Genomic DNA, 20,239 nt, shown 5'->3' on the forward strand with positions numbered 1-20,239 from the left:
GTTAAAGGTGCCACAGACGTGGATCTCTTCAGGACCAGGCCCTCATTATTTCAGCTGTTTAATGTGTTGATGTTGGCTTTCAACGCTGCTGCCATTTTTTGATTAAACGTGGGAGCTCTTGAATTCCCTGAGCTGCAGAGCGGATCGTTTATATTCTGCGGTCGCGTGTGGAGTAAAGTACAGATTTTCACTTTGATATGAATAAGCTACTGTACATACGGATTCTGACGGCTCCGAGAAGTGTTAACAAGAGCTGTTTTCCATGCTGTGGTGTACAGAGTCAGCGGGGCTGAAGTGGTCCGTTGGTTTGCGTGCAGAAGTTGTTTTGCTGTGGTTCAGTCTGTGTAATTGATCCACTGATCGTTCTGTCCACTGAAGGAGGGTTTACCTATGACCAGAGCCACGTGTGTTCCCTGTGTAGAACATTCCAGTGTCTTTTAGACCTCCAAAAGTGTCTTTTAAACAGCTCGGCACATACCTAGAGACCCTGTAGACTTACCGCCCTCATGCAGTTTACTGTATTAAAAGGCAAAGTGGGCAGTTTAAGAAATAATGCCCCTTTGTCACTTTAATGTTTAATAGTTTGTAATTTCAGTTACTAATTACATTTCGTTATGCAAGCATTAAAATACTTGCAAGTACAGCTGACGGGCAATGTTAGGGCGGACACGAAGAACGCTTTTATTCACGATTCAGCACAGTCTCTAGTACCTTATTGCTTTAATAAAACAGTTACCACACAATACAAATATTAAAACGAAAACATTATTTATCAATGCAAAAATAGCCCCTGACTGACTGAACGGTATACACAGAGTCATTGAGTGCCATGGTCAAAGCTTTGTTTTATCGTAAATAAACCACAGCATCATACTGCAATCTTTATTTTAAAAGCATGTAACAGGCCAAATTTAAACAGTCCATGTTTTAGCACAGTTATTGATTGACATGTTAGTAAGCGGTCCTTGGTGAGACAAGAACACATCAGGATTTGCACTACAGATCTGAAGTGATCATATGGTTTTTTATGACCTTTGAATGTGGTTTGAGTAATCTGACATGCTTTGAACTCAGTCAGCACCTGCATTTATAGCCTGGTCTCACTGTTAATACGTAGTATTAATAAGTAATTTTCAAAACCACAAAACATATTTTTTGTACATTTAATTGTAGCATTACGTTTATACAGCTACTAACTTGTAAAACATTTACAAACCTTTGTATCGATAATGTTGCTACCCAAACCTTACCTTAAATCCAAGCCCTTTCTATACCCCAAAATTTAAAATATAATGTATTCTTTTTATATTATGCAACGTAATGGACAGAAATAGGAAAGTTTTGTAACAATAGCATTTAAAAGATATTTTACGCCGCTAATAAAAAGTCCTACCCAAAACGGTTTATTTAAATCATGTACATGTTGGAAATAAAAAGCATAACAGACAGACAAGTGTAATCACGATAATTGATTGATTGCAAAATTTAAAAAGCAGTACTAAAAGTAGTTAAAATTACGAGGTGCTTCTATCAACCTAGAAAATGTGATAAAAATCAACCCAGTAACTTAGTTTTGGTAAACCATTCATTGAAATGTGTCTCCTCTTGTGATGTCAGAAGGGGATCTTATTTTAATAATACAACCCCTTAATCTGCACTATTCAACCACAGCACTGCCATTTAGTACAGAGATCAACTCATTTGCATTTTACAGGACACACTCACGCTCACACCTACAAAGTGTCAATTTTAACATGTATAAAAAATTATCTGTGGGGTATATTGAGCTAGAACTTCACAAACGTACTCTGGGGACACCAAAAATTTATTTGATGTCTTAAAAAAGTCTTGTGAAATGTCTCCTTTAAAGGTAGTATTGATAACCAACAGTAAATAAAACAAGGCACACTTTAAAAAAATGGAGACAAGATTGCACTTTTATTTATTAGCAGTTCAGCTTGTAATTGCCAAACTAAATGCTGTGCACAGAAAAAGGAATGCAGAATTTTAGATGCAGGCACGAGCAGCAAGGGCATTACGACGACGTCGATTCCCATATGTGGGAAAGCCAACAACAGCGGAAGCAGCCAGACGATCGGTCACGTGGGTTTAATGTTTGCTACGTCAGAATTCCCCAGAATTCAGTTGCCATCTCCCTTTATTCGCGTTTATACTTTTTTGCATAAATCAAAAACCACCTCAAGCGAGCGTAAAAACTTTTTTATTTGAAATTTGGCGTTTTCATCACTCGTTTCTAATGCAATACTTCAAAATGTGCATAAAATCAGTTTGATGGAAACCCAGAAAGTGTCATATATATTTATAATGTTTCTTTAGAAAAGCGTGCATGTTTACAATACTGAGAAAGCTCTACTGTATTTTCAAAGTGTGTGTTGCATCTGTAATCTTTCAGCAAAGACATGCAAGTGTAAATCTGTTTAGTCTCTAGTGAACTCTTTCTTTAGGTTAACCATTAATGTCTATCTGACCTGTGGACTAGCAGCTATAATCAGACCAATGCTAAATACTAGAACAACATACAGGAACATCCGCTGTATGTGTGTGTGTACGGGGGTGCGCGTGTGTGTCCTTGTGTTTTTATAAGAGTTAAATCCGAACACTAGCAGCATTACAAGAGTAAGAAGGAAATGAAGTGAATTTGTCTAGAGGTCATGATGAGGTTGTCAGATGGATTTGAGAGATTGGCTGAAATTCCCTGCTGGCTTTTTGATTCTCGGTGGAAAATGTGGTTAGTGTTGTTTGTAGTTGAAACATGTCCGAATCATTGTACTGCCAGCTCACAGCTGTTAAATCGAGGACTTGACGTGTGAATTTCTTTTTTTACTCTCTTCTCACCTGTAATAAATCATGTTAGTTTGGTGTACCTCATTGGACCCTCTGTTCCTGGAAGTGATGTTTTAGAGACCTCACAAAGAGTCCAACCTTGTTTTTAAAGCCCCCCTGTAGTCGATAAGTCTTGACTTAAAAATGTAAAGTTTATCCTGGGACAGTTATTTCTTCATGCTTTAAAAGCACTTGAATGTAACTCTACACCTGTGGCTCATTTAGTATACGCAGATCTACAGTATGAATATGCTAATTAGTCCCTGCCTCTACTCAATAACACCAGGTCAGACCATAGATATATATGTACATAGATGCTACATTCGGCAGTTTAGACACATAACTGCTAAGTCTGCTTTCACACAATGCATACGTGAACGGTGCGTTTGCAGAACTAATCTTTTTAGCGCTGATGTTAACAGGTTCGAGCATTCACACTGCATGTGTGAGCATTACAGAAGTAGAGCCATCAAGTCTATGTGGCATCTATACACAATATCTATGGCTCGAACTACTAATCCACTTAGTCACAGACCTATGTCATGTTTATGATGTATTTGACAATCCTACGATTAATCAATTATGAAAATAATCGTTAGTTGCAGACATAGACCGTAAAAAAAGATTCATGTAGTGTCCGTGACGTCACCCATAGGTTTCTGAAGTTCGTTTTTGAAGCTTAAAGTAGGTGGTGCCTGCCGTCGCCATCACGGCCGCGCGTCACCGCGCATCACTCCGAAAATGGGTAAAAAGGCGGGACGTGGGTGCTGCAGCCACGCCTGCCTAGCTCGACTCTGGTGACAGCAGTGGCTGTTTAAACATCACTCAAGTGATTATCACCTTAATTATGCAGGCTTAATAACATTTAAACGGATGAGTTACAAAAAAATTCACCCAACTCACAGTTGCCATGAAGGGCCAAATTAGCTATACAGACCAAAAACGATTTTTGTACCAGGCTGTAAACGTATTATTTTCTACTGTAAAGTTGGACATTTTAACATGGTGGTCTATGGGAATTGACTCTCTTTTGGAGCCTCTAGTGGCCGGTCAATGAATTGCAGTTGTATGAACTTCCGTATTGGCTTCATCAACAAGATCTGAAGGTTGCTCCTCGGTTGCAGCCCTATAAGAGATATTAAAAACCTCCGAAGACCAGAATATCACAGAAACCTAAACATGAACTTTGACTTGCGTCCATAAGAAAAAACCCAGAACAAACTATTAACCCTTCAGGGTAAAGTAAGAATGTTCAGATCTAGCTTAAATGCAGTCTGTTAACGTCATCTTTAATTTATAATTAAAAAGACTTCTCTTTTGTCATTGCTATGAGAATGTTAAGCACACGTTTTCTAAAGTTCTGTCATTTTTTCCCTGCTGTGGGATTTGAAGTTTCTGGATGGTAGATTTCTGAGTAACTCAAACATGCACCACTGTGGGTGTCCCAGGAATGTAACATTAAAAACATTAACCACATACTCTACACGCGGTACACGCCAGACAACCAACCCACATCTGCACAAAACACGCACTGACATGTTACTGTTGGTTATATTTTACTGTGCGTTTTTTTTAATCTCATAGTGTGCATAGTCTATGTGAAAGATAAAAATGATAACTAACAGACAGGAATGCTTAAACACAACGGGGTGGTTTCCCGGACAGGGATTAGACTAGTACTAGACTAAAATAAATGTAAGAGCTGTCCAAACTCAAAACAACTTGCACTGACGTACCTTGGAATACGCCAGCGTCCTTTGTTTTGCCTCAAAATGCACATAAGTAATGTTTTTAGTAGGGTATGTTTGTTAAAACTAGTTATATTTCCCAATTAAAATCAGGTCTAGTCCTGGCTTAAGCTAATCCCTGTCTGGGAAACCGCCCCTATATGTGCTGTTTTAGACCACATGTAATCCCCCCAACTTTTATAAAAATGTTTTTTTTAATTAACATTCCAAATCTTCAAAAATATTTTAGTGGAATGACATTGAGATGTTTATTTAGATTTATTTAAACTTAAAAAAATCTATTTAGTTTCAAAAGCACTCGTATATAACTTTGGTCATTGTTCTTTGATTCCCAGGCAAAATGTTTTCTTGCCAAATCAGCTGTTTTACTTTATCAGTCAGATAAGGTGATGTTCTCGTGTTTATTTGATTTTGTGGTGTATCTGTACAATGAGTTCATTCACCTCCTGATGAAGGGCGGCACTTGCTGTGAGATTGCTAGGGGTTTAAAGTTGAACAGCTACGCGAATGGTCACGATTTAATGTTTCGGGTAAAGTCCCTCAGTTTAATCACAGTTTGGGAAGTTTGTCTTTGCTCGATGTTCTCCTGAACATCTGCTCCAGGTTGTTTTGAAGGTGTGTGTGAATCAACATCTCTCCAGGAATCAAACACACATCTGTGGTTTGTACCGGAGCTTTTGTGAAGCTCTTCTGGACCCGTTGATTGTTTTGAAGAAATCGTTTTTTGTTTGGCGACCCTCTCCTGCGTCTTAATCATAGGTCATACAAGTCCTCTTATTGACTTTCCTTTCACATAGACCAGTGTGAAAGGAAAATGTTCCAGAAATGTACACTGTGATCAGACGTAAGCTTTCCAGCAAGCTTGCATGTTGAGCAATTGTATGTGGGCTGTATAATGATTAATCGCTACTATTAATCAATAAAAGTTTTTGTTTACATATAGGCGTGTGTACTGTGTATAATAATTATGTAAAAATAAATACACACACATGCATGTATAATTTTAAGAATTTTTATATATATTAACTCTTTCCCTGCCAGCGTTTTTTAAAGTTGCCGTTGCATTTTTTAAAATGATTTTTACAAACTTTTTTAACACCTTCCAGAAAATGTTCTTATTTAAACATATAAACATACAATATATCAAATTAAAAAGACCTTCTGCTTTCAAACACACACACACAAAAAAAGTTTCATCCTACCTTCATTTGTACTCTTTATTACCTCTCAAATATGGGTATGTTTCAAAAATACCACAATTTGAGCAAAAAGCTTAGATAATTTCGATGTTTTATAATTTGGGTAAGAGTGGCACCTGGTGGATAATAGCGTAAATACGCATTGCCGGAAAACCTCGTCATTGGCAAGGAAGTGTTTTCTCTTAATTGACGAGTTAACTGGCAGGGAAAGAGTTAAAGGTGCAATGTGTAAATTTTCAGAGGATCTAATGATAGTAATGCAATATAATAAACATAACTATTTTTCAGTGGTTAAGACATTACATAATGAACCATTATCTTTTTATTACCTTTTAATCAGACGTTTTTATCTACATACACCGTAGGTCCCTTTACATGAAAGTCGCCATTTTGTGCCACCATGTTTCTACAGTAGCCCTAAAGGGACAAACTGCTCTACAGAGCGTGTCACTATGTTTTCAAAGACGACAACATGTTTGTCTGTGACGGACACTGTAGCTGCTCTGTGTTTCGAAAGAGTTGAGTTGAAATTCGCAACCTCACCACTAGATGCCACTAAAATCTACAAACTGCACCTTTAAGTATTCATATTTATATGTAAATATAAAAATGCATATACACATGTAAATATTTCTTAAACAGATATACATGCATGTGTGTGTATTTATATATGACGTTTATTCTGAAAACGATTAGTTGCGATTAATCGTTATGCAGCACTAAGCTGTATATTTTCAAACAGGGGGTGAAACTACGGCAGCACAATTAAGGTTGTGTCAATAAACGATACTATTGTGTAGTGGGCTTTCATGTCGATAGTTGGCGATAGTTGTTATTATTATCATCATAGTTTCACATTAACATGCGCATTGCATGCTTTTTCTCACATGTGCAGATTCCGTCTCGCATGCACCTGGACTTAATGCACGCATCTTGGACTCTTGCTCAGACCTGAACGCGCGTGGCATGGTGTCTTCCTGGCACTTGAACTTGTAATGGCATGACTCTGACTCTTCCTCAGCTCGCACATGAGCTTGTAATACACGTGGCTCTGACATTTCCTTGCACTAGAGAAGTTATAAGCGGGTTAAAACCAGCGAGTGTGTTGTTCCTGTTCCCTGGCACGCAGGAAATTTCCGAGCGCCTGTGCTGAAAGGGATAGTTAAAGGGATAGTTCGGCCAAAAATTATTATCGGAAGCTAGTTATTTTCATTTATAACGTTTTAAATATGGATATTTCTACAACAACACTACATGGGTTACCCTCAGAAGACCTTTGTTTATCATCCTGGAGCCGTTTGGATTTCTTTGGGAAAGGATATATGCATTTTTTGGACTTGAAGGACGTGGACCCTGTAACTTTACATTTGATTAACTGACAGATCTAAAACATTTTGTTACTAAAAATTTGTTAAATCTGAAAAATGATGGACATATGCATGTCGGATGGCTTGGGGTGAGTAAATCATGGGTTTAATATCATTTTTGGCAAAACTATCCCTTTAAAGATGCTCTCAGATTAATGGCATCAGTTTTAAGAAGGTTACGGTCATGACAGAGTAAATCAGCTTCTTTCTTGTCCACCAATCAAGTGCCTTGTCATAAATGAGTAAAAAATGAATAAATAAATGAGTAAACTATTGTCCTGCCCCCCGATACAGTATTGCATTGGCGATCTCACAGGCTGACGATAGAACGGTGTCCAATTTGGGCATATCGCCTACCATTAAGCACAATATATTGTTGCAGCATAGACATCACAATGTGCACCCAGAGTATTTATTTTAAAAGAAAAACTATTTTGGATGCCTTTGCCAGTTTTGCAGTATGTAAAACAGTTTTAAACATAATAGGCAAATCAGAAATTAAAAATCTATAAAGGCTATACAAGAAATGCTAATTAATCTGGTAAAGTCAACCAGTATTTCTCACATCACAATATACATTGCAGAAAAACAAAACATTTCAATGTCAGTTTCCCCACACTATCGTACAGCCCTAAGTGAAACCGTGTCTTTGAACTGTATTTGCATCATACGCTCTTTTAATAAAAGTGATTGTGACATTTGATATGAGATATGAATTTCTGTCAATATCGCCCAGCCGTAGCGATAATCCTCCAGAGCTTTAAATCTGACTCATCCAGTCTTGTGTTTTAAGTGTTAATCAATACACGATCATTTCCTCCAGGGTTCACATCGATGAGTTTCATTACTCAGACAGAAAGTGTAACTGGACTCAGCTCCGCCCGAGCAGTTCCATCCATAAACGTGCCCCACTGACGGGATTCAGGGCCCCCTGTTCCACTGCAAGCTCTCTCTCTCTGTCTCTCCGACTTACTGTTGTCTGTCTGCCAGTTACCAGAGGCCTGTTCTTTTTCTAGCCAATGCTAAAACAAGGTCTAAAGTTCAGCGTCTGATGTGCAGATCTGGGTCAAGTCCTGCTTTTGGAAACTTTTGTTTCGCTGCACCTTCTCCCTCCATGGACAGCGTTCGGTAAGTATTCAGCTTAGACGTTGGGACCCCGGAAAAATGCCTCTGGTGTTGTGGGAGAGACGACACCCTTTCAGAATTCCAGCTGAGGGAAGCGATGGTTTCTGATCTCAGATCAGTTTTGTAAAGTTCGGCTCTGTTTCAACTGGATTTGAGTTACGATGATAGCGTCCGCTGATAGGGACGGCTTCTCCGCGAAACAGCTGCCGTTCCTCCTGCCTTGAATTTGAATGCTGTCTGACGCTTTCAGGAGTGTCGTGTCTGATCAAAAATGCTGAACCGACATGAAATACTTGAGGAGTTTGAAAAGCAAAGTAGTAAACAATATATTTACTCAGTTTGTTGGGGGGGGTTCTCTGTTTGTCCAATGCACATTTACTTTGTGAATGTTTACTGTGCATTGCTGCTGTTTTTCTGCCTACACAAACACTCCTGTTGTTTTGTAAATAGTGTGAAGATGAGCGAGTATCTGAAGTGTTTGTGAGCAGATTGTGTAACACGATATTGAAGAATTATCTCTGTAACTTTCATTCATCTGAAGTCTAACACTCATAATAAAATGATATTGTTTTTGATGGAGATGATATGCTGATCAGGTTATATGATCCTGGACCACAAAACCAATCATAAGTAGCACGAAAATACATTCAATTTTTCTTTTATGCCAAAAATCATTAGGATGTTATTAAGTTAAGATAATGTTTCATGAAGATATTTTGTATACTTCCTACCATAATAATATCAGAATATGTATCTTATCAGTAGTAATATCTGTTGCTAAGGGCTTCATTTTGACAAATTTAAAAACAATTTTCTCAATATTTGGATTTTTTTTGCACCCTCAATTTTCATATTTTCATATGGTTGAATCTTGGCCAAATACTATCCAATCCTAACAAACCATAGATCCGTGGAAAGCTTTCAGATGGTTTAAAAATAATTGAACTTTTAGGGGCGGTTTCCTGGACAGGGATTAGACTAGTCCTAGACTAAAATAAATATAAGAGCTGTCCAAACTGAAAACATCTTGCACTGACATATTTTAAAATACACCGGTGCCCTTTGTTTTGCCTTAAAATACACACAAGTAAGGTTTTTAGTAAGGCATGTTTGTTCAAATAGTTATATTTTCTAATTAAACTAAGGCCTAGTCCTGGCTTAAGCAAATCCCTGTCCGGAAAACCACCCCTAAAACTTGTTTTGTGGTCCAGCATCACAAAATAAATGATGGTTTAGTTTTTAGTTTCTATTAGGCTGGATTTACACTGAAAATCTTGATGCCCAATTCCGATTTGTTGCCTGTATCTGCTTACATCATCTTTTAAAATCACACCTGGACTTGTAATCTGCGCGTCTTGGACTTTTGCTTGGACCTGAATGTGCTCGACATAAACTAGCACCTGAACTTGTAATGCACATGACTCGGACTCTCCCTCGCACATCAAGTGGCTTGTCACAAATTAATATAAATAAATAAATAAATAACAGGGTTCCCACGAGTCCTTGAAAGTTTGTGAATCTGGGGGGAAAATTCAAGGCTCTGAGAAGTTTTTGAAAATATGCATATCAGGTCATTGAAAGTGCTTGAATCTATTATGCAAGAAGTTTTCTGAAAAAAAATCCATATTCCCTGTGTAGTGTAGGATAATATAATTAAAATTCTAGACTTTTTAAGCACACGTGCTAAACTATTCACTTTAAATGCTGATATCTTCTGTATGGGAATGTTGATTCATTCCAAAATGTTTTTTTGCATAGTTGTGTTTGACACATGAAAACGTTTCGGTTACGTATGTATCTGTTGTTCCCTGAGAAGGGAACGAGACGCTGCGTCTCCCCTGCCATACTTCCTACGTCCCTGTAATGCCATCTTTGGCAATATTTCAGATAGCAATATATTTCCTGGCTCCCGCATCACTCTGTGGTTAAGCCTCACCATTGGTTGAATTTGATATACACATTCAAACGCACTTACCCTCGTAGGTGTCCCTAAAGTGTCACCGCAGTGACACAGCACGAGTTCCCTAGAAAGGGATCTTAAAAGTTAACCCGATGTAACCTTGCTTTCACTTGAAATGTGTCCCCACATTTACTCCTTGAATTTGAGGTCCTTGAAAGGTTCTTGAATTTGAAGTTAAGTAAGGTGTGGGAACCCTGAATAAATAAATAGAGTAAACTATTGCCCCACCCCCCGACTATCATGTATCGTTGATCTCACCGGCTGACAATAGGGGGATCTCAGAATGGGGCATATCGCCCAACACTAATGCAATGGACACAGACAAAATGATTATACAAGATTATAGATATACAAGATATAAAACTTCAAAATTACAGCAGTAAGTGGAGTCGTCATCCTCCTGAGTCATGTGATCACGGGTGGTGTCCACCTGGGTTGACGTCATTTGCAAGCGTAGCATTTTTAATGACGTTCGGCATGTCTTGACATGGGAATATCCGATCTGTCTGCTCACATTGAGGTTGTGAATGCATGTATCCAATTCATATCTGATTTATTTTCACATATGAATGAGACCTGAAACCGATGGGAGAATATTGGAATCTATGCACTTTTTCCTGCTTGCGCGTCCGTGGGTCATATCCGGAATTGAGTCACATCGAATAGGCAGTGTAAATGTGACCTTAGTTTCTTGATCCTATTATTTTTTTGTTAAGAGACATTTCATTAATGGATTCACTCAGTAGCTGATGAACATTCATTGAATTGTGATGTCATAGCAAGCTCATAGTCATGTTGTGTGTGTAAAATATGAGCTGTGTTTAACAGCTGTGTTCACTGTCAGATGAAACTCACAGCAACAAGAAGATGCTCATACTGGCCTCGTACACACTGCAAACTTTTGGGAGTAACAGCCGCATTGCGGGAGTGAATCCCCTAAATGATCGTTCCATGTCTGTACAAGACTCACTCCCCAAAATGCGTTGATTGACACAGAGATAACTATAGCAACATTCTCATTCACAGCTTTGACTAAAATAATATTACAGCGTTGTTTTGCAATAAACTTTAGTCTTGGCGCTGTACGCATTTGTGAAGCTGTTCCACAGAGTGATGTCTTGCAGTGCTGCCAGGTCCTTGTTTTTTGTTCTTGCATACCACTGTTAACAGTTTATGGGTTTTGTATTAGCTTTTGGTGTTATTAAAGTATAACGGTACCAATATTTTGATCTTTGAGGTAAAGAATTTGGATTTATTCTGGTTTATTATTAGATTTTCTTGTTCACTGTCTGGAAAACGCTCATGCTGTCATCTTCTGCAAGATTTTTTCCTCTTCTATGCAAGGCAAGGCAAGTTTATTTGTATTGCACATTTCATACACAGAGGTCATTCAAAGTGCTTTACATAGAAATGAAAAAAATAAACAATATATAAGAGAAAAAATATGTAAAAATATGAGACACAATAAAATCACAATAAAATAAAGATACAAGCATTTATTTTTTCCAAAATAAATATAGTGTATAACATTTATGAGACTGGGACCAAAAAGACTGGCCCTGGATTTTTACCCAAAGCGGCCCACCACACCCTTCTTGCAACTGGTCCAATATAAATGCTATATTAAACTTTTTAGGTAATCAAATTTATTATAAAATAATGCGTTTTAACTATCTGCCAAAGACAACTTCAACCATGACATAAAACAAGTTAAAACCTGAGGCCTGTTCTGTTTTTGTGTCAGATCTGAGGGTGAAGCTGTCAGTTTAAGTTGTATAAATCATTATCGAGAACAAATTATTTACTGAAAGCTACCAGAAAAGCCAGGTAACCAAAGGTGTGAGCGGACTTTGCTAAACTCAGGTCTATTTATGGATACACTGTTTTTGGATATACTGTCATAAAATCAAATCTATTTTATCTATCTATCTTATACTGTATAAACATCTGTTGTTTCTATTTGCTTGACTGACAGTTACATGGACAACTTTACATGACAAATAATTTATTTCATTTTTAATTTAAAATGGCAAAATTCACCTAAACTTAAGTAGTTTGCATCCCTGGATTTCCTAATTATCTGTATTTTTTAATGTAAGGACGCATTTTCTGTGAAACAATGCATTCATTTGTAAACTTACGCCTTCTTTTATATTATTGGTTGGAATTCTGCTTAACTCTGTAATGTGATTGGCTGAAATTTGTGTTCGTCTTAGGAAACACCCGACTTCTTTCATTTGATTGGCTAGAATTCTTGCTCAGCCGTGTAATTCGATTGTCTGGAAGTCGTTCACGATGGCTTTCTGTGAACAGAAACTACCGCCTTCTTTAATTTTGATTTGTCAACATTTTGACAGTGTTGTGCACTGTTACGCCGGTTTCACACCGCAAGCGTGAGCAGCACGTAAGCGGCGCGTGTTTTTTTTTGGCGCCCATGTTAACAAGTTAAAGCATGTACACTGCACGCGTGAGCAGCGCGTGCTCGCGTGGCAGGAGCGTCGCTGAAGCAGCAGTGCTGCTATCGTTTCGGCGTCCGCTCTATTTTTGCTGCGCTGCTCATGCTCAATTAAAGTGACAGTGCATTGTTTATGCATTAAATGGTCGTGGATTGACGCGAAAAAGGGTAATTTTACAATAAAATCACAAATGTGAGGCCAAGTCGTGACTTTGAGCAATTTAAAAGAAAGCAACACACTAACCAGAAGACTGTGCTGTCATTCACTCTCTGCCCAGCACTGCCTCATCTATCTTAATAATCTTCAGAGAAATATACATCTATAAATCTAAAGCTCTAACTATTGAAGGGAAACCCGATCGACTGCTTCATGCTGCACCGCAAACGCTCTGCTGACGCGCTGCTCACGCTACGCACACGCACTGCTCACGCTTGCGGTGTGAAACCGGCATTACGCTGCGTTAAAACCAGCCGCAGTAGAGGCGTCAAGTGCTACTGATTTCAATTAAGTCAATGTAAAGATGCGTTGACGCACGTCTGAAGGTCTTGTGGCGCAAATGAAGCGTTTAGCACGGTGCGGTAGATGCGATTCCACCTCATTCGCGTCTAGTTTGCACGAATGGCGCGAATTGAGCGTTGCCGCGAGAAACACACGAGTTGAACATTTTGAACTTTGGTGGAAAAACGCGCCGCGTTAACCAATTAGGAGATTGCTCTAGTAGTGACGTGATTACAGGAAGCGAGCGGAGTCACAGAAGCCTATGGAAGGCCCTCCCATGACACAAATTTCCGCATGAATATCTCGATGACTAGAATTTCACGGGAGGCTTTCATGAAGTGAGTAAACTCAAAATATTAGCGCTAGCGGTAGCTAACCTCAAACGCGGCTGGTGTGAACCCACGGTTAGCAATGACAGCAGCGAGTTACAAATGGGTCCAAAAGAAAAACACAGTATTGTAATCGTTATCATTACTTTTCTACAACTTGCATGCATAACAGCGACCTGGCCCACATTGCTCCAGATGACCAGTTCACCCCCTGTATCCGCGTAATCTCACTGGCCCACTTTTTTTTTTAAATGTCCCGCCCCTTTGGCATTTGCCAGAATTGCCAGATTGCCAATCCGCCCATGTGTACACATCTATAAATGTGGTTGCATTTTGCAATAGTTAATTCGGTTGTGTAATGTGTGTGAAAGAATTAATGTGTGTAAGAATTAAACATTAAAAGGTGTCGTGACAAATACATTTATATTCATCGTTCACATGTACAGCACATGATGTGTGTTCTGAGGTGTTTGTACAGGAGGGCTGATCAATTGGTTTCATTGTTGCTGTTTGTTTTCTCCTATCCACTCAATGTGGGAAAACAAACAGATTGATTCCGGGAAGATCATGGCGGCTTGGTGGACACACAAACACACACACACACGCGCGTGCGTGCGTTACTGTCACTGGTTACTATTCAAAGAAAGCCAATCTTACTGCTTTCACACAGCTGTGTCTATCCAGATTTTGTTTCTTACCTGTTATTCATGATGTGACCTTTGACCTTTGACAGTGCTTTTCTGTTATTGTACCTTTATGCACTGCAACATTCATTATTCCTGTACACACGTGCGCGCACAAACACACACACTTCTAGTCCAGGTGTAAATTAATCTAGGGGTGAATGACAGATGGACAGCTTTATCCAGGCACACCATGTTGGAAACGACTGCAATAGAGAATATAAAATAAGATTGGACACATTTGCGATATTCGGATGGTTTTGATATATCCTGCTGGTCTAATGTTTTTATTCATGCTCTTTCTCTCGGTCTCTTTTCATGCTACATATGTATACTTTGTAAATGATTCATCACATGATAATCCTTTCATACATACATGCTGTTACTTAATCCTTGATTGGCGCATCCAATCACGGCTCTCGTCGCTGTCGATGATTCATCAGAAGAGTTTAGCATATGTGTGATGTTTTAGTAGATCAGGTATCAGACTCGCAGGACTTGAGTTTGTTTCTGCCTGATTTTCACTGCAGTTTTTGTGTTTGCAGTAATGGATCACATGTCCGTGAGCACGTCGGCAGCCGGTCAGGATGAGTTCGACCGCAACGCTCCGCGGATCTGCGGCGTTTGTGGAGATAAAGCTACCGGATTTCACTTTAACGCCATGACCTGCGAGGGCTGTAAGGGCTTTTTCAGGTAAACATCTCACCAAATCAATATGCAATTCATTCAGTGAAAATATAATGGTTGTGTGATCAGATGATATTCATCATATGGACATCTATAAAAGTTTTCCTTCGGCTTCTCATAGGGGGCGTGAAACACAAAGGCCTGATTTTCTGTGAAGCTGTTAGAAATGTTTTGTGAAAGCACTACTATTAGAAATGACTTGATTGATGGTTAGATGCTCAACCGTTTAAGGATTTTCTGACAGATAACAGGGTTCATTTTTTTTGTTTTTTGTGTGGTGTTTGGTTTTATTTTTTGAGGTCAATGAAACGTGTATTGACATGTTGCATCTGCAAACTTGAGATTAAGACTTGATGAATGATAATGAAAGAGTGTCTGTACCTCACGCATACATTTTGAAGACATAGTAAATATAATTATAATATACAGCACATGTTATATGAATACTGTCTGTCATACATTCATGATATTTTTCCCTTTATAAACCTACACAGAGCTGGATTGCTGTTTACTTTCATAAAACGAAAATCAAACGAGTCTTGTTCAAGGTTTCTCCTGTTGTGCGTCACATTTGTAAAGGGTTATTTTATGTTTCCATGCACATTCTTATTTTGCACTAAAAATATCTTGTCAATGTCAAGTAAACACTTAGGTCAGTGTATTTATGGAGGCGTCTTTAGACTCCAGCATCTTTATGATGTTTCATCTCTCCAGGATTCTTGGGCTTTACTTACTTCCTGTCACATTGTGTTGATTTTGTGTTCTTTTGTCTCCGTATGTTTCTTCCTTGGTATTTTTGTATTTGTTTCCCTCATGGTTGTTTAGCGTCATGCGTTGCAACGTGTTTTGAGTTTGTAAAGTAGAATATTATTTATTATTATAATTAACAATTCATGCATATCCTCATAGAAGCTTTTGATAGTTTTGCACTTTTTTGGATTTTACATTTATGCAGACGCTTTATCCAGATTAAACCAATGTAAACATTTATTTAGCGTGTGTATTGTGGGCTCGAATCCATAACATTTTGCGCAAACGCAAAACTGTACCACAGAGCTATACAGGAGACTTTCTACATGAGATTTTCAAATGTACTAATACATCATCTGTTATTGAAATTCTTCCTTGTAATTTTTCATCAATCGGTGATCTAGGTATTAAATTTCATTCTCCATGAAATGCGTGACATTTAGGGCTGCACGGTTTTAGGAAAAAATGAAAATCGATCTTTTTTTCGTTTCAGATGAAGATCATGATTCTTCCACGACTCTGAATGCCAACTAAACTAAATAACATGATTTACTAGAGGTTTTGACAAAAAAATATTGCAGCAATCTCTTTAAAAATATTTAATTGGTTTTAATTATTTTTTATAAAGTTGAAAGAGTCAATGACTCACTAATAAATATATTTTTATTACTAAAACAAAAGTGTTTGGCCTCAATCGTAGACATTTGTTTATATGTAAACTGTAAACTATTATCCCAGTACTTCCGTAATAATTTAAATATTTTGAATATATAATGCAAAAAAGAAACAATAATGACACTGTTTGGTAAAAAGAGCTGTTTGAGTTTCACAAACTTTTTCAATCCAGGACCCATCTAGACGGATATAATATATCTTAGTTTTCCTTTCATTTTCCTTAAAACAAAACAATAGTAAAATAAGCATTTTAAAGAGGCTTACACAGCAAAAAATTACTTGCTTAGTATTTTTGTCTTGTTTTTAAGTACAAATATCTAGAAATTCTTAAATTAAGATGTATTTTCTTCATACCCAAATTTAACTAAGAAAATAAGTCTAGTTTTTAGACAACAAATGAAGAGTTTCGTTGCAAAACGAGATAACCACCGTTTTGTTAATTGTTCAGAAATCGCGTTTTTTGGTTCTGCATTCCAATTCATTTCAATGCAACTGCAGTTGATTTGTTTTGATTTAAACCTTCATAACTTAAAAAATACAGCTAAGTAGCACAATAAAACTAAATAATAACATGATAACATAATAATAAACATGTTTTGACAAAAATGTTAAAAAATGGATTTATCTCGTTTTGCAACGAAACTCTTCAAATATACATTTAAGTGAATGTGTGCTTAAAACAAGCAAAAAAAAATCTGCCAATGAGGTAAGAAAACAAATCTTGAACTCTTAATTCAAGAAAAAATTTAAACAATTCCTTGTTTTAAGCACAAATTCATTTAAAATGTTTATTTTCTGTCTAAAAACTACACTTATTTTCTTAGGTCATTTTGCTCAACAAAATTAAGTAAGAAAATTATTTTTTGCAGTGTAGTTGTTAATTTTAACACAGTTTGCAAATAAAATAAAGTGCTATTATTTGCACTTGCGCATCCATACTTTTAACGTGTCGTTTAAACAAGTGAACCAATGAAGAATTGTTATTGCAACCCACACTGCAAAAAATGATTTTCAAGAAAAAATGTTCTTATTATTTTTGTCTTGTTTTCAGTAAAAATATCTAAAAATTCTTAAATTAAGATGCTTTTTCTTGATGAACAAAACGACCCAAGAAAACAAGTCCAGTCTTCAGACCAAAAATATCAAATTAAAGTGATTTTGTGCATAAAACAAGAAAAACAAATCTGCCAATGGGGTAAGCAAAAAAATCTTAAACATTTTTCTTAAAAAAAATGTTATTTTCACTAAATTCAAGAAAAATGTGCTTACCCCATTGGCAGATTTTTTTGCTTGTTTTATGCACAAAATCACTTAAATTTTATGTTTTTGGTTTAAAAGCTAGACGTATTTTCTTCTGTCGTTTTGCTCATAATATTAATTTAAGAATTTTTAGAAATTTTTACTAAAAACGAGACAAAAATACTACGAATTTTTGCAGTGCACTGTTTAAAAATCCCCCTTTACTTGATGACGGCTTTCTCTGACTCACGCATATTTCAGTTTCTGGTTTGATTTCTGTCGAAGGTTTAATAGGCAGATGAATCGTTATAATTTCCACTTTCATAAAAAAGAAATTTACTCACTCCCATGTCATCCAGGATGTTTGTTTCTTTCTTTGTTCGGTCGAGAATAAAATAAGTTTTTTGAGGAAAGCATTCCAGGATTTTTCTCAATGTATTACACTTCATTGGACAGTTTACAGTTTCAATGCAGCTTGAAATGGCCCTAAACCATCCCAACCGAGGCATTAGGGTCTTTTCTTGCGAAACGATCATCATTTTGGACAAGAAAAATAAAAAATATGTACTTTTAAACCACAACTCCTTGTCTACAAATTGCTTAAGCGTGTCGAAAGGTCACGCGTGACGTATGCAAATCTACCGTTACAGTGTTTACAAGTGTTGAGAAAGTGTTCTGACGTTGTTGAATGTGGAATGATACGAATTAATGTCTTTGTGTAGTTTATTGTTTAAAATGGTTCACAAGTTTGCGTTTCACATATGTAACATGTGACCTTTCGGCATGCTTAAGCAAATACGTAAGGTCGCGCTGGCGCCTCACACGGCTAGTGCAAGACGAGAAGTTGTGGTTTAAAAGTGTAGACTGTAAAAAAAGATGGACGACACGACGTCGCCTCCCTCCATTGTAATGAATTGAAGGCAAAAATGTCTGACCATGGTCGCCGCCATGTTATATAAAAACGTCAGTTTGGAGCCAAGGCATGCCAGAAGGAATCGTCCATGGAGCCAGAGGCGGAGCCGCGGTATTAAACTTCCGCGCGACCAATTCAACCACGCCAATCATAACGACACGCCCCGTTTCTATTGCATTAAATTACTAGCTAAACACAAAAATGAGCACTTGAACATATATCAGTGTGATAACAACTACTTGAAAAGACCAAAACCATGTTTCGTAAACTTTTATTGGAAGTGTAAATATTTTTTTTATTTAGAGCAGAGTCCCATTCGTTTGAATGAAGAGGGCGAGGTTTATGACTTGGACTGCAGCCAGCCACCAGGGGGCGATCAAAGAGCCAGCGACTTCACTTTTTAAGACTTATGAGGCACACCCGGATAAGACCCTTATTCCTCTTTTGGGATTGTTTAGAGACATTTTAAGCTGCGTTGAAACTGTGAACTGTTGGGGTCCAATAACGTCTATTAAAATGAGAAAAATCCTGCAAAAAACTTTCTTCTTGACTAAATAAATAAAGACATAGACAACTTGGATGACATGGGGGTGAGCTAATTAACAGGATTTAATTATTATCTAAGTGGAATAAACCTTTAAGCAATGAGATCGTGTGGGTGTTGCATCGAGATTGTGATCTTTTTTTTTCTTTTTGATTAATTGTGCAGCCCTATTGACATTATAAGAATATAATGGGTTATAAGCGCAGTTGACTGTGTAGAGGAATAATTGGGGTTAAATATCACAGATGCTTTAGATAACTACAGAAAATAGTATTGAATCCTCTTTCAGGAACAAAAGTGCATTTATAAAATATAAAGAATATACAGATTAGCTTAAAGAAATCTTGGTTCTCATGGAAACCAGGTTTAAAGACGATGTTATTTTCATCTATCAAATAAGAGTTAACCTGTCGCAGCTCCGCTGTTCTTCTGTAGCTCATTAGAAACATTGTTTTATAACTGCTGATAAATATTTGCCAGATTCTTATGTAACGTAATAGATTCGTTGCTTTTTTAGTTTCCCATCTGATCTAAGAACAGCTTTATAATTTAATTCACATTGAGTGAGATCTTGAGAGGTTATGGTGCAACATCAATGACGTACCTAAAATAAAATGTCTCGTTAATGAAGAACATGAGGAGGTTTACACGGCTGGAGGAGAGTGCTGGTGTTTCTAGATCTGTCAGAACTAGTTCTGGTACTAGTTATAGTTATTTTTTATGTCTTGTGACCATAGCAATCTGAAGCTCTTCATGTGATGAGGAGTTTTAGGGGGACAGACTCTTGTAAGAAGCAGTGATGAAGAAAATCGTTTTTCCATATTACAGATCGAGTCTGTGTCAGAGAAATGTGTCTCTGGGGTAATGAGGAAATACTACAGATGTGTGACAGATGCCACAGACAGATGATCTTTAAATAACATGTGTTTAATGTGTGGAAACTTCAGGGGTTCAGACACAAACACAGGCATCTGATGTTCCAACACCAACTTTAATTAAACAAATATTTTTATTTGAGCCATTCATTTATGTCAAATACACAAACAGTACAAATACAATTTTACTAATAATCTGAAACTGAAGTTAAAGGTCCACTGTGTAGGTTTAAGTGGCATCTCATCCAAGGCTCGCAAAATTGCTAGCCCGACGTCTCTGGAACATTGTGCCTTACAGTCGGGCTACCAAAATGCATCTCCGCCCTGCCGTCGGGCTATGTCGATTT

General features: G+C 37.4%; 1 protein-coding gene across 3 annotated transcripts in view; it reads left to right on the plus strand.

Moving 5' to 3' along the window:
- Positions 1–20,239, plus strand: part of LOC129431165 (vitamin D3 receptor A) — a 68,014-nt gene that overhangs the window by 30,140 nt on the left and 17,635 nt on the right. For 2 of the 3 annotated variants that reach the window (XR_012373003.1, XM_073875597.1), the window contains exon 3: positions 14,755–14,902. Coding sequence is in view for 2 of the 3 variants with exons in the window: in XM_073875597.1 (XP_073731698.1) it covers positions 14,757–14,902 (146 nt within the window). In the remaining variant the exon portion in view is untranslated. Of the gene's footprint in view, positions 1–8,131; positions 8,287–14,754; positions 14,903–20,239 lie in introns of those variants that run through there. The other variant, XM_073875598.1, reaches the window with a different exon arrangement.

This window comes from Misgurnus anguillicaudatus, chromosome 13 (assembly GCF_027580225.2).
Source record: "Misgurnus anguillicaudatus chromosome 13, ASM2758022v2, whole genome shotgun sequence".
Lineage (NCBI taxonomy): Eukaryota > Metazoa > Chordata > Actinopteri > Cypriniformes > Cobitidae > Misgurnus > Misgurnus anguillicaudatus.